The sequence below is a fragment of the Anomaloglossus baeobatrachus genome, chromosome 9 (assembly GCF_048569485.1).
Source record: "Anomaloglossus baeobatrachus isolate aAnoBae1 chromosome 9, aAnoBae1.hap1, whole genome shotgun sequence".
In the NCBI taxonomy this organism is placed as follows: Eukaryota; Metazoa; Chordata; class Amphibia; order Anura; family Aromobatidae; genus Anomaloglossus; species Anomaloglossus baeobatrachus.
Genome location: NC_134361.1, coordinates 46,959,661 through 46,979,294, shown reverse-complemented (window position 1 = coordinate 46,979,294; position 19,634 = coordinate 46,959,661). Strand labels below are relative to the sequence as shown.

At 44.8% G+C, this 19,634-nt stretch overlaps 2 protein-coding genes across 2 annotated transcripts in view; one reads left to right on the top strand and one right to left on the bottom strand.

Moving 5' to 3' along the window:
* The window catches only part of LOC142251144 (radial spoke head protein 6 homolog A-like), a 50,706-nt gene extending 38,675 nt beyond the window's left edge, over positions 1 to 12,031 (bottom strand). The window contains exon 1 of the mRNA XM_075323672.1: positions 11,971 to 12,031. The gene's annotated coding sequence lies outside the window, so the exon portion shown is untranslated. The remainder of the gene's footprint in view (positions 1 to 11,970) is intronic.
* Positions 2,870 to 16,664, top strand: LOC142251807 (vomeronasal type-2 receptor 26-like). The gene is made up of 6 exons (XM_075324855.1): positions 2,870 to 2,964; positions 5,578 to 5,869; positions 9,047 to 9,850; positions 12,182 to 12,403; positions 14,992 to 15,118; positions 15,778 to 16,664. The coding sequence occupies exons 1-6, from the start codon at positions 2,870 to 2,872 to the stop codon at positions 16,662 to 16,664; spliced, it is 2,427 nt and encodes an 808-aa protein (XP_075180970.1).
* The last annotated feature ends 2,970 nt before the right edge of the window (positions 16,665 to 19,634 follow it).

Here is a 19,634-nt window from a genome sequence, read left to right as displayed (position 1 = left end):
GGCTGGTAAACAGGTACCAGCAGGACAGGACCAAAACCAGGTGCCAACAGGCAGGATGGGTTGGTAGCCAGGAACAGGCAAGACAGGCTGGACCCAGGAGCCAACAGGGAGGACAGGCTGGGATCAGGACCAGATACAGAACAAGATGGGACGGACAGGGTGATCTAACAACTAACTAGACAAAAACAACCGACTAACAGGACTGAAGGTGTTGAACAGGCAACTCCCACAGTGGGAACGTGCCTTAAATACCCAGTGCCTCTCAGTGATTGGCTGAGAGGCACTTCCTAGGAGTGGCGCACTAGCTTTTTAAGAGAGGGGCAATAGCGCGTGCTCATTCCTCAGGAGTGCTCCCGGAGATCCTGTGACACGTGCACAGACTCCGAAAGGCAGGAGGAGGGGAAACCCACATGGAGGAGAGGCAAGAAAGCTTGGCAGCGTGGAGGTACCCAGTTGTGGCGGTGAGTCAGAGCGTGTCCCAGCAGGAGAGCAAGGAGTACAGAGACGCAGCGTTACATTACCTTAGAGGAACCACTGTGCCATAATCAGTTTGGTGCAGACTAGACTAGTGAGCAAGATCTAAGGAATTTCACCCTTAACCCCTACAAGCCGATTTGAACTTTTCCCAGATCACAATCCCCAGAATAGTCACCGTTTGGTGATGGGTGTGCTAAGGAAGTTTTAGTGTAGTCAAAAACCAAGGAGATGGTCAAAGAAGATGCAACAGGTTGAAGTATGAGATGAAGATAAAGTGGGTGAAAAATTGGAAACCAGGTGTAGAGCTATAGGTACCAAGTAACAAATCCAGAGAGGCCAAATAGTAGAATAATCCATAATAAATAATATAGGTCAATGTTACCAACAATGCAGCAAAAAAACAGAAGTTTCTTGATATGTTGGAAAGAGACAGACTTTAAACGGGTTGTTGACTACTTTGACATTGATGGCCTATCCTTAGCATAGGTTATCAATGTCTGATCCGCCAGGGTCCGACATGCTGCACCCTCGCCAATCAACCAATCTCTGCTCAGTCTCGGTAGATTCAGGAGGCAGCTGGAAATGCTTAGTTCCGACACTGCTCTGGCTTCTGATAGTGGCCGCTGCCGGTACTGCAAATCTGCCTCTCATTCAAATCAATAGGAGACGGATGTACAGTACCCAGTTATCAGGAGACAGAGCAGCGTTGGAACTAAGCATTTCTGGCCACCTGCTGCCGCCGCTGGGATCGATATCAGCTGATCAGCGGGGGTGCGGCATGTTGGACCATGGCCAATTAGACATTGATGACCTATACAAAGGATAGTCAAAGTAGTGGACAACCCCTTTAAAAGAGACTACCCAGGTGGACATCATCAATGAGCGACATTTGCTATATCAACCCTAGGTTGCTAGTGGCAGGGAGCAGACTGACATGGTTTTAGGAGCATTGGTTTGGAACCACCCAAAAATTAATTTGTGCAGATTCACTGAAATCAGCCATCAGATTCAATTCAGTCTGAGAAAAAAATCAGCAAGCATCAAATCTGCACCAAAAAGAGACCTTACTCATACTCTGAAGTCTATCCAGACCCCAAAGAAAAATAAATGTAGGGCTGGGAAGGGATTAAAAAATAATAAAATGTTAAACTCACCTGTCCTAGACTCGTCCATCACCACGCAGCTTCCCGATCCTACTCTAGTAGATTGGACTTTTTGGGGTCTTTGGTCTGGATCTTCCGGCGTTGACTTTGCCTATGCATATGGGGCACTATAAATTTCATGACATACATCACACTTCATGTGGTTACTTGGGATGATGCCTGAAGGAATATCTGGACCAAAGAAAAGACTGATCCAAAGAGAATGGGGAACCCTGGAAGGAACTGCAGTAACAGGACAGAAGAGAGGCAGATCTAGAATAGGTGAGTCTACAGTAATCTTTTATTATTTTTAACAATTTCCTGGCTCAATAAAGTAAATGTTTAAATTCTGCAGACTCTGAACTTTTTGGAAATGAATAATAAGTTTGATTGGATAGAAATCAAGTCACTCAGTTCTGTGAGCAACCAGATAAGGCCAGTGGCTGGTTGTAGGCCTTGGAGCTTTGACCATTAGTGGAGACCTTCTGCTCTAATTAAGAGGTAAATAACAGCTGTCCAGTGTTACAATGACGCCTTAGAACTAATGGGTTACTCAATTCTTTTGGGTCACAATGGTGGGTCTGTTAATTTTTGGAAAACCTAATCGAATCTTCATATCTAGAAATGGTGCCACACAAGACGAAAATGGACAGACCACTTGGAGATTTCTAGCTCAGCTTTGTTTATGCCGTATAAATAAGGCTTGTCCATCTAGAGAGCACAGATGTTCTTGGTGACAAAGACTATAATCATCTTATTTTTAATATTGCACACAATTCTCAAGTACATCATTGGGAGGGATGTGGGTGTTCACAAAGTAAGTAACGTAAAAAAAAAAAATACTGTAACTGAATATAGAAAAATAACATCAACCTGTAATTTTAATAATTGGAGCAAGTTACAGAAAAATCATCTTCCACGTCAACGCCACAGAACTTGGATTTATAAACGTCTGGTTCCTGCCCTGCACTTATTACCGACATGAAAGAAGCCGGTCAGCCCACTTACGTGCACGTCACTTATGGAGCTTTTCCTCTATAAATCCTCGACCAAAATCTAAAACAAAAGCAGCAGAAGAATCTTTGTTTTTATCCTGATGTTTGATATCAAGAGCTGGATTTATCATATACTTTTTATCTGGTGCAAATATGCCATTACTGATATTATTATGTCTTCTATTCTTTATTCTGAAATCATCGGGTATCGGAGAAAATGACATGGCAGCGCATGGATTATATCATCCCGGAGAAATGATCATTGGTGCCATTATATCAGTTAATGGGTTGGTGCATAATGATCAAAACCCGACGTTCCGAATAAAGCCGAGAAATGGAAATTCGCTATTGTGAGTAGCGACAATAGATCCTTTGTGTCTTATCCTTTAAGTCTTCTGTAATAATCGAATTACAATTTCAATGGATTGTAATGACTTCATTATCAAACTTTTGTTACGCAATGGCTTTTGTATTAAGGGCGTAGCCAATTTTTGCTTTCATTTTTTTTGTAACTTTGAGTGACACCATTCATTTTTCCATATAGTGTACTGAAAAAATAGCAAAAAAATGCACTTAGATTCTCAAATGAAGCGTCATCAGACAGGAAGTAGGGGAAAAAATACAATAACAGTTATTGTCATGTGATGTTCAGCTCTGCACACACTTGGCGGCACGGCGGCGGCAGACTCTGTTCACACTACAGAGTCTGACAAGCAACCTGGGGATTCAGAAGTGTTCAGCCAGAGCCGGGCATCAGCTGATTGATGTTCACTGGTCTTCAGCTCTGCAGGAGTTAATTGCTGCAGACTGGTGAGCAGAAACTAGTAGCTCAGATTGCTAATTGCCATGTGTAGCTGCCTCCTCCCTACTTAAGGCACGGGTTTCATTCAGTATGTGCCAAGGATAGCTTCAGCAATCCCGGTCCTTTTTTCGTGAACCTATTTATGGTGATCTGTGTTGCGTTACATAGTTACTTAGGTTGAAAAAAGACCTAGGTCCATCTAGTTCAACCTTCCTCCACCAGTGCGTTTTTTGAGTGGTGTGGACGTTTCCCTTTTGTGTGGTTGTTTCCTTCCCTTTGCTTTATTCCCCTGTACACATATTGTCTAATTTTCAATCTCCCTTGTCTGTGTTGTTTCTGTGGGATTTTGTTATTGTGTTTTCTGGCCAACCCCTAGGGTGGGGGACAGGGGGAGTAAGATCAGGCCTCAGACAAGAGTTAGGCTTGGACCTGGCTACCATCAAGCCTACCTCCGAGATAAGGGACAGAGCAGGGTTTCAAGTCTGAGAACCAGCCTGGGGGCCCCTGTCCTGTCATTACATACCCCATGACAATTATATAGTTCAGGTAGAGAGAGGGAATATTTAAGGCAAGCATATTAGAAATTGGTTTAGATTACAGCACTAAATAGATAGGGATTTAGGTGACAATGTCTTTGGCCTTCAGACCACCCCTTTAAACCCTTCACGACCTAGAACATCTATGTATGTCCTAGGGTGCTTCCCTCAGTTACTGCAGGCTCCTGTGGCAAGTCTGCAGTAATCCTCGCATGTTTCATGCCAATCTGATCAGCAGACATGTGAGGCTAACAGACGGGGGTGGATCAGAGATCTACCCGAGCCTGATAACCCCTTAGATCGTGCTGTCAAACTCTGACACCATGATCTAATGCGCTGCTGTGGGGATCGCATGTTTCCCCGCCGTCATCCCCAGACCTTTGATGCGATTACGGTACGCCAATTGGTCATGGCAGCGTGGGGTCAGCTGATGACCCCTGTCACTGCAATGACTCACTTCCTGTGAATGCCGACAGAGCGCCGTCACTCACAGGACATCAGCATTTCTGCTGCTGCATTGCTAATCAGGACAAGCGATTGAACTGTGCAGTGATAAAGTCCCCAAGGGGGGCTAGTAAGAGAAATAAAAAATGTACTGTAAAAAAGTGTTTTAATAAATTTAAAAAACCCTAAAAGTTCAAATCACCCTCCTTTTGCTCCATTGAGAATAAAATAATAATAAAGTATTATTATTATTATTATTATTAATAATAATAAATACATATTTGATATCTCCCAATTCAGAAATGCCTGCTCTATCAATATATAAAATCAATTAACCTGATTAGTAAATGGCGTAGCAAGAAAAAAAATTCCAAAATTACATTTTTTGGGTTGCCGCAACATTGCATTAAAATGCATTAATAGGCTAACTAAACATCATATTTACACAAAAATGGTATAATTAAAAAAAGCCAACTCAAGATGCAAAAAATAAACCGTCACTGAGCCCCAAGATCCCGAAAAATGAGAACGTTACGGGTCTCAGAATATGGAGACAAAATCGCAATTCCTTTTTCTTGACAAATTTCTGATTTTTTTTCCACTACTTAGATAAAAGTAAAACTATACATGTTTGGTGTCTACGAACTCGTACCGACCTGGGGAATCATATTGCCAGGCCAGATTTACCGTAGAGTGAACGTGGTAAATTAAAAGAAGCACTTTTAGTACAGTGTATGGTAAAACTTATGATTTAATTGAAAATTATAACTCGTCCTGCAAAAAACAAGCCCTCGTATAATGGAAAACTAAAAAAGTTATGGCTCTTGTAAAAAAGGGAGGAAAAAACGAAAACTCGACAGGGGGTGAAGGCGATAAGGCTTTGTACAGCCAGGTTATGGCTGGGATTGGGGAAGGCTCAAATCCTGGTTTATATTAAAAAAATAACGGAAATGCTAAAATAAATGGAACCCAAAAATAGAGGATGTGCATTGTGATGGCATAAGGACATTTCAAAGAGGATCTCACCACTAGAGACCCTCCATAATCCGTCAGAGCTTTGGCTGCTGTGGTGGACTCCGTCCATCTATAGATCAATGTCCATCTATCCTATCACAAGCACAGCTTGCATGAGCTTTAACATGTTCCCGCTGCTGATTTTTCTCACTGTCCTATTATTTTAGTATCTATCAGGAAAAATACCAGACGGCTCTCACAGTCCTATTCGCCGTTGAAGAAATTAATAGGAATCAAGATCTTCTACCAAATATCACTTTGGGATTTCACCTGTTTGAATCTTTGATGAATGAAGCTATAACACTGGAAGCTTATATCAAAGTATTAAGTGGATGGGGCTCCCAAATTCCTAATTATAAGTGTATGAATCAAGGGCATCTGGTTGCTATGGTGGGGTTCGCATCCACAGTTCTTTCTCTTCTGGTGGCAAATACATTTGGAATGTATGGTTATCCCCAGGTAGGTGTCTTTATGATCTCCTCTGTGGTAGAACAGGTTCCAAAGCCGAGAACTCCCTCTATGATTGCTATGACTTGAATAGTGGTTATCCTGATGATTTATGCTTTGCACTATGCATCCACCCTTAATCATCTTAATAAGACACCATATCCTTCTCAAGATGCAACAGCATATTATGAATTATCTTGGAGTATTCTGAGATGAGTCTGGTCCATTGAGCATGTTTATAGTTTGTGATGGCCAAATCGGGGCCCAAAAACCTCCTCCTTTCCTTTCCTACCAGCACCTGTTTCGATTAATAGAGAAGGCACAATGTCACCGTTGATAATCCAAAGAGGTACTGAGAATGCCTGCAGGTCGAAGGAGGTTTGGAGGGTCCTGGTAGAGTCGTCGGTCTTATGAATCATTGTGCTCAACTCTAGCAATAGGATCTATCAAGAGATACATATCCGCCATTTCTTCCTGTTTTATGCACATATGTGAATGGAACCTAAAGGCCCCTATACAGATTAGATGAAAGTTGGCCACAATATTTTTGGTGGGACCTACTGACCATCTGATGCGTAGGAAGGCTTCAAGATTCTTTACTGAATTATTTTGGTGGAGATCAGGCACTTGAAATTGAAAGGAGTTATCTAACAAGAGCTTTTTCTAAGACTAATTCTGGGAGCCTCACCTATCTCCAAAATGGGGCAGAACATGCAGCCGCGCCCTCTAGCCAAAGCTATGAGACTTGCATATACAGCTGAGAAAATGCGTTGTATTAACCTGTTTCAGAAGTGAGACCGCACAAATGTTTCTTGTGGGAAAATGACTTTAAATCATAGAATGATAGAATGTTAAGAATTTAAAGGGATCTCCAGGGTCATCGAGTCCAATCCCCAACTCAATGCAGGATTCACTAAACCATCTCAGACATCTGTCCAGTCTCTCTTTGAAGACTTCCATTGAAGGATAACTCACCACCTCTGGTGGCAACTAGTGATGGGCAACCCCCCCCCCCCCGATGTTCGGGATTGGGAGACTACCCCGAATGTTTTGTAAAGTCCGTGTTTGGGGTCGGAAATTATGCGAACTTGTGTCTGAACCCCAAGCTTGTACTTTACAGTTATGGGATGGGGCGGGAGGGACTGTAAAATAAAGAATATAGTTACTAATAAACATTGTCATTATACTTACAGGTCCCGTGACGTGTACTGCAGACTCACTCAGCCGCTGTCTCCCAGCCTTTTCTGTTTCCGGGTCCGATGATTAACTTCCGAGGGTATTCACTGCACTGCTCGTCACTCGGCAGTCTTCGGCGGCTGTTTTTGGTTGTGTTTGCAGTGATGTCAGGGTTCACCTGAGTCCATGGCTTAGCCATGGATTCGATTAATCTTTGACTATCACTGTCAGTGTCAGCCTGCTTCTCGCTTACCTGTACAGAGTGATGTATCAGAGCTGACATTGCTCTCCCTGTAAACTATGTCGGGCTAAGGATTTTTTTTATAATAAAGATGGAGTCTCTACATTTTTTTTAATTTTATTTCTAATATAAAAATTCTTTGTTTTGTGTTTTGGTTTTTTTTACTGTTTACTAGAAATTCATGGTGGCCATGTCCAATTTGGCGTGACACCATGAATTTCGGGCTTAGTACCAGCTGAGAATACAAAGCTGATATTAACCCCTTTATTACCCAGCATGCCACCATCATCAGGGCCGCTGGACGAGCCGGATAAAGCAACTGGAAATGGCGCTAAGAAACAATGAACCATTTCTAGGGGCGGCTGCGAGCTGCGGTTTTAGCGTTGGGGGGGGCCCAGAACGCTTGGGTCTTACCACGCTGAGAATCCCAGCCCCCAGCTGCCTGGCTTTACCTTGGCTGGCAATAAAAATACAGAGAAGCCCATTAATTTTTTTTTAAATTATTTAAAAAAATGAAAAAAAAAAATGCGTGGGCTCCCACCGTATTTTGATCAGTCAGGTAAAACCAGGCAGCTGGCGGCTGGGATTCTCAGCATGGTAAGACCCAAGCGTTCTGGGCCCCCCACACGCTAAAACTGCAGCTCACAGCCACCCCTAGAAATGGTGCATTGTTTGTTAGCGCCATTTCCAGTCACTTTATCCAGCGGCCCTGATGGCGGTGGCATGCTGGGAGCTGGGATTCTGAGCGTGGTAAGGCCCAAGCGTTCTGGGCCCCCTACGCTAACACCGCAGCCCACAGCCACCCCTAGAAATGGTGCAGTTTCTTAGCGCCAAGCACTTTACCCAGCTCGATAAACGGCCCTGATGGCGGTGGAAAGCTGGGTAGTAAAGGGTTAATACCAGCTTTGTATTCTCAACTGGTACTAAGCCCGAATTTCATGGCCACCATGAATTTCTAGTAAACAGTAAAAAATAACAGCACAGAGAATTTTTTTTTTATTAGAAATAAAACAAAAAAAAAATGTAGAGACTCCATCTTTATTATAAAAAATCCTTTTTCCGACGTAGTCCACAAAGAGAGCAATGTCAGCTCTGCTACATCGCTCTGTACAGATGAGAGTCTCTACAGAGCGAGAAGTAGGCTGACCGTGAGGGTATGATTCTACTTGCGTATCTCGCATCGGTATCACCCGTCACGGCACACACTTTCCTGACAGGAGCACCTGAGCTGCATAGAAATACATGCAGCCGACCCGCTCCTGTCAGGAGAGTGTGCGCCATGCCGGGTGATACCAATGCAAGACTCACACAGTGACAGTCAAAGTTCAATTGAGCCCGGGTGAACCCTGACGTCACCGCGAACATGGCTGAAAACAGCCGAAGACTGCTGAGCGGTGCAGTGAATACCGCCGGAAGTTACTGATCGGACCGAGAAGCAGAAGCGGCCGGGAGACAGAGACTGCAGGATGCGTCACGGGACTTGTAAGTATAATCATAATGTTTTTTAATAATATGCTCTGTTTTACAGCCCCTGGACCAGAACTGTGTTTGGTACGGACCCCGAACTTTTTAGTTCGGGGTCGCCTATCACTAGTGGCAGCCTCTTCCATTTTATTTTTTCAATTCTCAACTCAAGATTTTAAGTTATTCTCTTCTCGTGTTGTTAGAAAATAGAATGAGCCGAATCTTGTAAACTTTATAGTCCGTTCCTTTCCGACTTGACCTTGAATGCCATGCTTGATGACAAATAAGTTCATTCTTTTGCTTTACAGATCAGCTATGGGGCCACAGATCCTCTTCTAAGTAATAAGTTGATATTTCCGTACTTCTTCCGCACTGTTCCCAGCGCTGTCCACCTGCACAATGCACTGAATTCAGTGCTAAAGCATTTTGGTTGGACCTGGGTTGGAATAGTTTATTCTAATGTTCAAAGCAATGAAAACGCAATCCAAAAGTTAAAATCTTCCATTACAACACAAGGGGGTTGTGTTGCCTTCACAGAGAAGTTCTTCATCTCCACCAACTACAAGTTCAGTGAGCATATACGAATGGGCAAAATAATTTCTGAGTCCTCGGCAACCATAATTATCTTTTGGGCTGACCTGGAATTTACATATAGTTTATACATATTACTACATAATGTAACCAGGACAGAGAAAGTCTGGATTTTTCTTACGGACATGTACCATCTCCTGATCCCAACCATAGACAACTTGGACCTCAGTCCTTTCCATGGAACGTTGTCAATTCAGATGACCAAACAGGAGATTCACGGACTCATTCCTTTCCTTTGGAACATCACATTGGACCAATACACCGTCTGTTATTTTATTTTACTCTACAAGATCATCTTATATGAATGTGAACTAGTCGATGGCAAACTGGTCTATCACACGTGCAAACTCAACACGGCAAAGAAGAGAAGTCTGATGGGTTTAGAGACCCTGGTGGAGAGTCACCGAGTATATAACGCCATATATGCCTTGGCTCATGCCCTTCATATGTTTACGACATCCAAATACTGGGAGGAATCGCAGATAGAGGGAGAAGCTCTATCTTATGCACATCCATGGAAGGTGACTTGGGCGACAAGATTTCTTTTTGTATAGTATAGCAAGTAGCAATAACATTCTTAGTTGATAGTCCATATTTTAATATTGTTTTTAGACCAAAAACACACTTCAGGATAGCAGGTTCTCCATGACACTTAGGATAGCAGCACCGCCCCTATGAGTCTTCAGGATAGCAGTACTGCCCCCATGACTCTTCAGGATAGCAGTACTGCCCATATGACTCTTCAGGATAGTAGCACTGCCCCCATGACTCTTCAGGATAGCAGTACTGCCCATATGACTCTTCAGGATAGTAGCACTGCCCACTGACTCTTCAGGATAGTAGCACTGCCCACTGACTCTTCAGGATAGCAGCATCGCCTCTATGACTCTCCAGGATAGCAGCATCGCCCCTATGACTCTCCAGGATAGCAGTACTGCCCACATGACTCTCCAGGATAGCAGTACTGCCCACATGACTCTCCAGGATAGCAGTACTGCCCACATGACTCTCCAGGATAGCAGTACTGCCCACATGACTCTCCAGGATAGCAGTACTGCCCACATGACTCTCCAGGATAGCAGTACTGCCCACATGACTCTCCAGGATAGCAGTACTGCCCACATGACTCTCCAGGATAGCAGTACTGCCCACATGACTCTTCAGGATAGCAGCACTGCCCACTGACTCTTCAGGATAGCAGCACTGCCCACATGACTCTCCAGGATAGCAGCACTGCCCACATGACTCTCCAGGATAGCAGCACTGCCCACATGACTCTTTAGGATAGCAGCACTGCCCACATGACTTTTCAGGATTCTTCTTGCTTTAAGTCTATATTGGTTACCTACTGGGCTTCAGCTATTCACCTTCTACAATGTGGTTACATGAGTTGTGACTTTCACAACCCCATCAGGTGAGTGTACACACTTGCACTCGCCATTTCTGTTTATTGACTTAAGGCCGCTTTACACGCTGCGACATCGCTCAAGCGATCTCGTTGGGGTCACGGAATTTGTGACGCACATCCGGCCGCATTAGCGATGCTGTTGCGTGTGACACCTTTGAGCGATTTTGCATCGTTGCAAAAACTTGCAAAATCGCTCATCGGTGACATGGGGATCCATTCTCGAATATCGTTGCTGCAGCAGTAACAAAGTTGTTCCTCATTCCTGCAGCAGCAAACATCGCTCCGTGTGACACCGCAGGAACGAGGAACCTCACCTTACCTGCCTCCCGGCCACAATGTGGAAGGAAGGAGGTGGGCGGGATGTTACGTCCCGCTCATCTCCGCCCCTCCGCTTCTATTGGGCAGTGGTTCAATGACGCAGCTGTGACGTTGCTGTGACGCTGAACGAACCGCCCCCTTAGAAAGGAGACGGTTCGCCGGTCACAGCAACGTCGCAGGGCAGGTAAGTAGTGTGACGGGTCTGTGCAATGTTGTGCAACACGGGCAGCGATTTGCCCCATGTCGCACAACCGATGGGGGCGGGTACCCACGCTAGCGATATTGGTCACGATATCGCAGCGTGTAAAGCGGCCTTAAGACCCTATTTGCACTATTTTCTCTACAGTTTTTCTCTGCCTTGTGCATCATCTTTAGAAGAGGCTTCCTTCTGGGATGACAGCCATGCAGACCAATTTGATGCAGTGTGCGGCGTATGGTCTGAGCACTGACAGGCGGACCCCCCACCCCTGTAATCTCTGCCGCAATGCTGGCAGCACTCATACGTCTATTCTTAAAAGACGAGCTCTGGATATGACGCTGAGCAAATGCACTCAACCTCTTTGGACGACCATGTCATGGCCTGTTCTGAGTGGATCCGGTCTTGTTAAACCGCTGTATGGTGTTGGCCATGATGCTGCAGCTCAGTGTCAGGGTGCTGGCAATTTTGTTATAGGCCATCTTTATGTAGAGCAAAAATTATTTTTTTCAGACCTCAGAGTATTCTTTGCTATGAGGAGCCATGATGAACTTCCAGTGACCAGTATGAGAGAGTGTGTGAGAGATAACACCCAATGTAACATCCCTACTCTCAATTCACAACTGAGACCTTGTAACACAAATGAGTCACATGACACCGGGGAGGGAAAATGGCTAATTGGGCACAATTTGGTCATTTTTACTTAAGGGTGTACTCACTTTTGTTCCCAGTGGTTTACACGTTAATGGCTGTGTGTTGAGTTATTTACACTGTTATACAAGCTGCACACTGACACTGTACATTGTATCACAGGGTCAGATCTTCAGTGTTGTTCTATGAAAAGATATAATAAAATATTTAGAAAAATGTGAGGGGTGTACTCACTTTTGTGATATACTGTATATATATATACGTTTCTTTTCCCTGCAGCTGCATCAGTTTCTCAGGAGGGTACACTTTACTAATAGCGCTGGAGAGGATGTATACTTTGATGAAAATGGAGACACTGCTCCTATGTATGATCTGATGAATTGGGTGACCGGCCGTAAGGAGAAGTTTAGCAATGTTCGAGTTGGAAACGTCACCCCTGGCAGCGGGGAAGATTTGTCTGTTAATGTATCTGCTATTGTGTGGGCTCTTCCCCTCGCTCAGGTAGACTGACATCTTGTTTATTTGTGCTTGAGGGCAGTAGAAAGGGCACAGAGCAGGATAAGCTTTCTCTATGAAGGAGCGTGACTGAGAAGAGGCTGGCCACTAGTACAGCCTTTCTTCAGTCACCAGTAAGATTGGGCTAGCGTCCTGCATGTTTTGTTATAGGGTCTCATGTATATAGAGTAGGCAATAAACCTCTAAACATCCTCTAGCAGCGGCCTGAATATACTCATACTACAGCGTGACTATGCCGGGATTACAAGTGCGGCACTTTTGACCACACCATCGAAAAATATTTGGTGGAGTAGGCCGGCTCATACCTCCAAACTTTTAAAACAGGAGAGGGATAGGTAGTGTAGCCCCGTAGCAATCAAACCCACAACAATACCCATTTCAGGGTCCCCACAAAGTATGATGCCCACAAAATTGCCCCCACACACATAGTATGATACCCCACAGTGAATACCCTCACACAATTTGCCAACACAGTAGCCCCACACACAAAGTTTGATGCCCTCCTGAGTGCCTCCAATACAGTATAATGCTGACACAGTGCCTTCAACACAGTATGATATCCCCAGAGTGATCATCAGCCCAGTATCATGTATCACACAGTTTAGTACCGCTAAAGTTTTCCCCACACAGTATAATGTCCCTAAAGTTCCCCCCACATATAAGGTCCTCAAAGATCCCCCCACACAGTATGAGGTCTCTAAAGTTCCCCCCCACACAGTATGATGTCCCCAAAGTTTCCACCACACAGTATACCCCCAAAGTTCCCCCCACACATTATAATGTCCCCAAAGTTCCCCCCACACAGGATAATAACCATAAAATTCCCCTCACAGTATGATTTCCCCAAAAGTTCAGCCCACACAGTATGATGTATCCAAAGTGAACATTAGCAAAGTATAATGTATCCCAGAGCATAATGCTCCTAAAGTTTTCCCCACACCGTATGCTGTCCTCAACGTTCCCCACACAGTACAATATCCCCAAGTTCCTCCCACACAGTATGCTGTCCTCAACGTTCCCCACACAGTACAATATCCCCAAAGTTCCTCCCACACATTATGATGTCCCCAAAGTGACCATGAGCATAGAATAATGTATTCGAAGGCATAATGCCCCTAAAATTCCCCCCTCAAAGTATGATATCCCAAAAGTTCCCCCTACACAGTAGGATGTCCCCAAAGTGAACTTCAGAAAAGTATAATGTATCCCAAAGCATAATGCCCCTAAAGTTTCCCCCACACAGTATGATGTCCCCAAAGTTCCCCCCACACAGTAGGATGTCCTCAAAGTCAACACCAGCACAGTATAATGTATCCCAAAGCATAATGCCCCTAAAATTTCCCTTCACAGTATAATATCCACAAAGTTCCACCCACACAGTATGATGTCCCCAAAGATCCCCACACACAGTATGATATCCCCAAAGTTACTCCCACACAGTATGATGTCCCCAAAGTTCCTCCCACACAGTATGATGTCCCCAAAGTTCCTCCCACACAGTATGATGTCCCCAAAGTGAACATCAGCAAAGTATAATGTATCCCAGAGTATAATGCCCCTAAAGTCCCCCCCCCCACACAGTATGATGTACCCAAAGTTAACGTCAGCACATATAATGTATACCACAGCATGATGCCCCTAAAGTTCGGTCGACACAGTATGATGTCCTTAAAGTGAACATCAGCACAGAATAATGTATCCCAAGAAAGAATGCTCCTAAAATTCACCCCTCACAGTATGATATTTTCAAAAATCCCCCCACACAGTATGATATCCTTCACACATTGTATCATGGAACCCAACAGTCAACCATACAGTACAATGGTCCTCACACCCCCCCCCCCCCCACACAGTATCATGTCCCCTGAGGCCTTCTCACAGTATCATAACTACCACTCAGCATGATGCCCCCATAGTTCCCTGCACATAGTACCGTGGACTCTTCTGAATATGATGAGCCTCACACCAGTGTCCCACAACCCCCCACAGGCCCTGTCATAAAAGATAAAACTACTGCCCTAGCCCCGTTCCCCCACTGGTGAAGCATGTGGACTGAGTATCCGCACAATGGGCCCGATCTAGTGACATCATCGTGCCTGCTGTGGTAAGACTCAGACACTCAGGCTGCACAGCTTCCTGTTATACCCTTCTATTCAATGGTACTGTATAGGCATTGTGGGAAGGGAGATATCATCGAAATTCTGACGACAGGCCCCATAGCAGCCACATGGTCTGCCACTATGGTCTATGTGCCCCTGGTAGTGGTGTATAATTTGCTGTGCTGAGGAAGGCAGATCAGATTTGTGATCTAGTCCACGCATACTGAATTAGTATTTTGTGTAATATAATTGTGTATTTGCTTATCCTGGGCTTGAGTTCAGTGGTTGGACTCATTTTGTTAGCGGCAGTCCATCTTGTATCACTATTCAAAAACAGATACCTGTCACTCATGTGGTGAGCCACCTACTGGAATCCTTAAGCCCAAAATGAGCAGGCATTAAAAAAAATGTTATACTGAATTTCCTCATACAAAACTATATAGCCATGTCCAAGTAATTCTGTTCCTCTTCTAGGAACCACCACGTTCTGTCTGCACGGACGGCTGTCAACCTGGGTCCAGGAAGATGATACGACAAGGAAAGACATCTTGCTGCTATGATTGCCTCCCTTGCCCCAGAGGCGAGATTACCAATCGCACTGGTAAAGTCTGGCACCACCATAACTCTCAGTATACGGAACAGGCACTTAAGGCCACTTTACACGCAACGACATCGCTAACGTGATGTCGTTGGGGTCACGGAATTCGTGACGCACATCCGCTCTCGTTAGCGACGTCGTTGCGTGTGACAAGTACGAGCGACCGCTAACGAGCGATAATACTCACCTTATCGTTGCTTGTTGACACGCTGTCCAGTTCCCAAATATCGTTGCTTTTTCAGGACGCAGGTTGTTCGTCGTTCCTGTGGCAGCACACATCGCTATGTGTGACACCGCAGGAACGAGGAACCTCACCGTACCTGCGGCCGCCCACAATGAGGAAGGAAGGAGGTGGGCGGGATGTTACGTCCCGCTCATTTCTGCCCCTCTGATTCTATTGGGCGGCCGCTTAGTGACGTCGCTGTGACGCCGAACGAACCGCCCCCTTAGAAAGGAGGCGGTTTGCCGGTCACAGCGACGTCGCTAGGTAGGTAAGTAGTGTAACGGGTCCGAGCGATGTTGTGCGCCACGGGCAGCGATTTGCCCATGACGCACAACCGATGGGGGGGTACCCACGCTAGCGATATCGCTAGCGAGATTGCAGAGTGTAAAGCGGCCTTTAGATGAGACTGTCATGCCGTGTGTTTCATTCTTCCCTACAGACACGATCAGGTGTTGGAAATGCCCAGATGACCAATGGCCGAATGAAAAGAAAGATGAATGCATTAAAAAACAACTGACCTATCTGTCTTATGAAGACTTGTTGGGTACAACTCTTGCTTGCAGCGCAATCGTGCTTTCTTTGGCTTCTCTGCTCACCCTTGCCATCTTCACCCATTATCAGAACTCTCCGGTCATTAAGGCAACTAACAGAAACATTAGTTTCCTTCTTCTCTTGTCGCTTACTTTTACATTCTGCAGCTGTCTGGTCTTTGTTGGACAACCGGGGCACAACACTTGTTTACTAAGACAAACATTTTTTGGAATGTCTTTTACGGTCTCTGTGTCCTCATTGTTGGCAAAAACCATACTGGTGGTTATGGCTTTTCGAGCTACCAAACCTGGAAGCCAACTGAGAAGATTCATGGGGAAGAAGCTCCCTTTCACCATTGTTGGCTTGTGCTCTTCTCTTCAGGCGGGTATATGTGCCTTGTGGTTGGGAACGCAACCCCCTACCCAATTTTTGGATATGCACTCACAGTCTGGTCAGATAATCATCGAATGTGAAGAGCATCTTGGCTTCTACATAATGCTGTCATATATCGGCTGCCTTGCACTCGGATGTTCCGTCTTAGCTTTTCCAGCCAGGAATCTACCCGACCAGTACAATGAAGCGAAGTTCATCACCTTCAGCATGTTGGTCTTCTTCAGCGTCTGGATTACCTTCATACCGGCGTACCTGAGCGCCAAAGGGAAGTACACAGTGGCTGTAGAGGTTTTCGCTATCCTTGTATCTGCAGCCGGGGTTTTGGTCTGTATTTTCTTTCCCAAATGTTTCATAATCTTTTATGCACCAGAAAAAAAAAGTGTAAAGCAAGAAAAGGTCTAAGACTGTCGACAAAAAAGGGCTAGTCAAAAGATATTTTAGATGTGGATCAAAGTGCAAATAAAGAAAAAGGAAAAATTGTAAAAGTTAGAAGTCGGTGTTATTTCTTATAAGGTGCCCTAAAGGTGGCCCATAGCTCAGACTTCTCTTCATCAGGAAGTGCATGGTCAAGACTTGTGAGCAACATATTAATTTGAAGAGGAACCCTATACTATCACATTGGTTTTGGAGTGGCTGATACATGAGAAAAGCATGGCAGCCTGCAGCCCTTCATTGCTAATAATTAGTGAGGGGGAGGGGAAATCAGATCAGGACTGGTCAGGAGCAGGGCCAGGAAGGAGACTCAGGCCTCTCCACCATCAGGAGTATCCCTGAGATTAGGGATAGCATAGCACCCCCTAGCTTGAGGGACAGCTTAGGAGCCCTGTTTCCCTGTTATCCTAAAGTCATCGTGACACTACCATGCTCTGGTGCTCAGTGCTCGTTTAGAGCAGTTGGATGCTCGGATGGGTGCGACTCGAGTACCGAGTATAATGGAAGTTAATGGGAGATTCGAGGATTTTTCTGGAAGATTTCCAGGAAAAATGCTGAAGCCCCCAACGACTTCCATTATACTCGGTACTCGAGCATCCGACCGCTCGTTACCAGTACTGAGCGCCCAAGCATGGTAGTTTCCCAATGAATTTGTGACAGCAGGGAACCTGGACTCTTAAGTTTTCTTTCAAGCTAGGGGGCCCTATTCTATCCCTAAGCACAGGGATACTCCTGATGGTGGAGAGGCCTGAGTCTCCTTCCTTCCTGGCCCTGGCCAGTCCTGATTCGATTCCCCCTCCCACTGCGCTCAGGGAGGGATGGGACAAAAGTGTGTTGAAAATCACAGATAAAGACAGACAAAGGAAAAAAAAACCCAACTCATATCACATAGAACGCACACACAAAGGTAAACACAATAAGAGATTAAGGAGGAAAAAAAAAAGAGCAGGAAGGAAACTACAAAACAACAGGGGTAAACTCCACAACTTAAGCACAACTTTCACCAAGGAGTCCAGGACACCACACCTCACAGATCAACATAAAATAAACTATAGCAGTCATGGGTAGAAGAATTCCACCAGCATAAATAGGAGGGGAGCAGATGTGATAGGTCTCCCCACAACATGAGATTAAAGGAGCAAGCTGACCAGCAAAGATTAACTCTTGCTAGCCTGCCTATGAATCAGCACACAGCAGGTTGACGCCAGAGTCTGCCTGTGTTGATCCCAGGCACCAGAGAAACCATCGGGTGGAATGTCAGAATCTGCACAGTATCCAATGCCACTATGACAGTCAACGAAGTTTGTGCAAAACTCTCTGTGACAGGTAGTGGTCACTCATCACTAATAATACCTGATAGCGCTGGGATGGTACACTCCTTTAAATTATTATTCATAATTCTTTACAGTGAATCTGTCATTAGATTTTTGCAACTTCTTCTGAGAGTAGCATGATGTAGGGGCAGAAATTCCAGCAATGTATGTGTAGTTTACTGGATGCAGCAGTTGTGATAAAAATCACAGTTTTCTCTGCAGATCTAGTAGAGATCAGAATGTGGAAGTGTGTATAACCCCCACAGAGCAGCTTTCTGTGTACACTGTATATTGACAGAAAGCTGCTAATCAGTGCTGGGGGCAGGGATGGACCAGGTGGCTCACGTCGCCTAGTCCTGTAGTGATAATGTCCTGCTTATAAAACACTGATTTTATTTAAACAGCAAAACACAGCCTAGTAAGTGACACATTACTGGTATCAGCATCTCAGGCACTGCTGTTCTCAGATTTCATAGCATAAAACTATTGCCAGATTCCTTTTAAGTCTTATAGGCAAAGTATCATCAAAACATTACTTATTATTTTAATTCAAGATGTCATGTTCAATTTTGAAGCAGTTTTTTGCAAATTTTCTGACAAAATTGCTTGAAATTCTGAATATTTTTTTTGTGCAACTTGTAGTAATTTGTTAACATTTCATCAAAGTAGTCCCAGAAACCCCTCCCAACTTTTTGAATAAGGGTGCATGGTCAAGTGCACCCAGTAAACGCATCAAAACTTAGCATGAATCACTATAGGAATTTCCCCCAGTTTCTGACTAAGGCTAGTTTCACACTTGTGTTGGGCGAAATCCGCTGGGTCCGTTGCTGCGTCGTTTTGACGCATCCATTATTTTTGTGTTGTCAACGGATGCAACGGATACGTTATTTCACAAGACTCCGTTAGCTGATTCCTGTGAAATAACGGACCCGTTGCATCCGTTTGGCGTCCGTCTAACGGAATGCATCGGCTCTGTTTTTTTTTTTTTTCATTTTTTTCATTCTGGGCATGCTCAGTAGAAATTAGTGGAATCCAGCGGCGGATTCCGTTGTAAAGCACTTTGCAACGGAATCTGCTACCATAGGGAGCCATTATAAATTTTAACGGAAGCAACGGAATCCGCTGCTCGGCGTCATTTTGACGCAAGCAATTAACGTTACATGCTGCGTTGCTTTCGCTCGGCGGAAGCAACGCAGCGTCGGCCAACGGAAGCAACGCAGGTACTTTGGGCACAATCCGTCATCCATACAAGTCTATGGGAAACAGCAGAATCCGTTAACGGATTCCGCTGTTTTCCAAAAGGGCGGATTGCGACTGAAGGAAAACAACGCAAGTGTGAAAGTACCCTAAAGGACATTTTTTTGTGGTGGTGCATGGCAGTTGGAAGATGCGCGAAATTCATAAAAGCCTCTTAAATGAACTTGGCCGATTGTTCTCTAGCGCTCTGACCATCGAGATACATACGCCACGATGAATCGAAGACTTTACAATCCAATAGTTTATCACAATGCCCCCATTTTTGACACTGAAGAGGATTGCCGCTTTGGAGGTGACAGTGGCCCCCATTACTACCACGGCCCTGGGTGCAGGTTGCACTAATTGTATGTCCACCCCGGCATCAGATCTA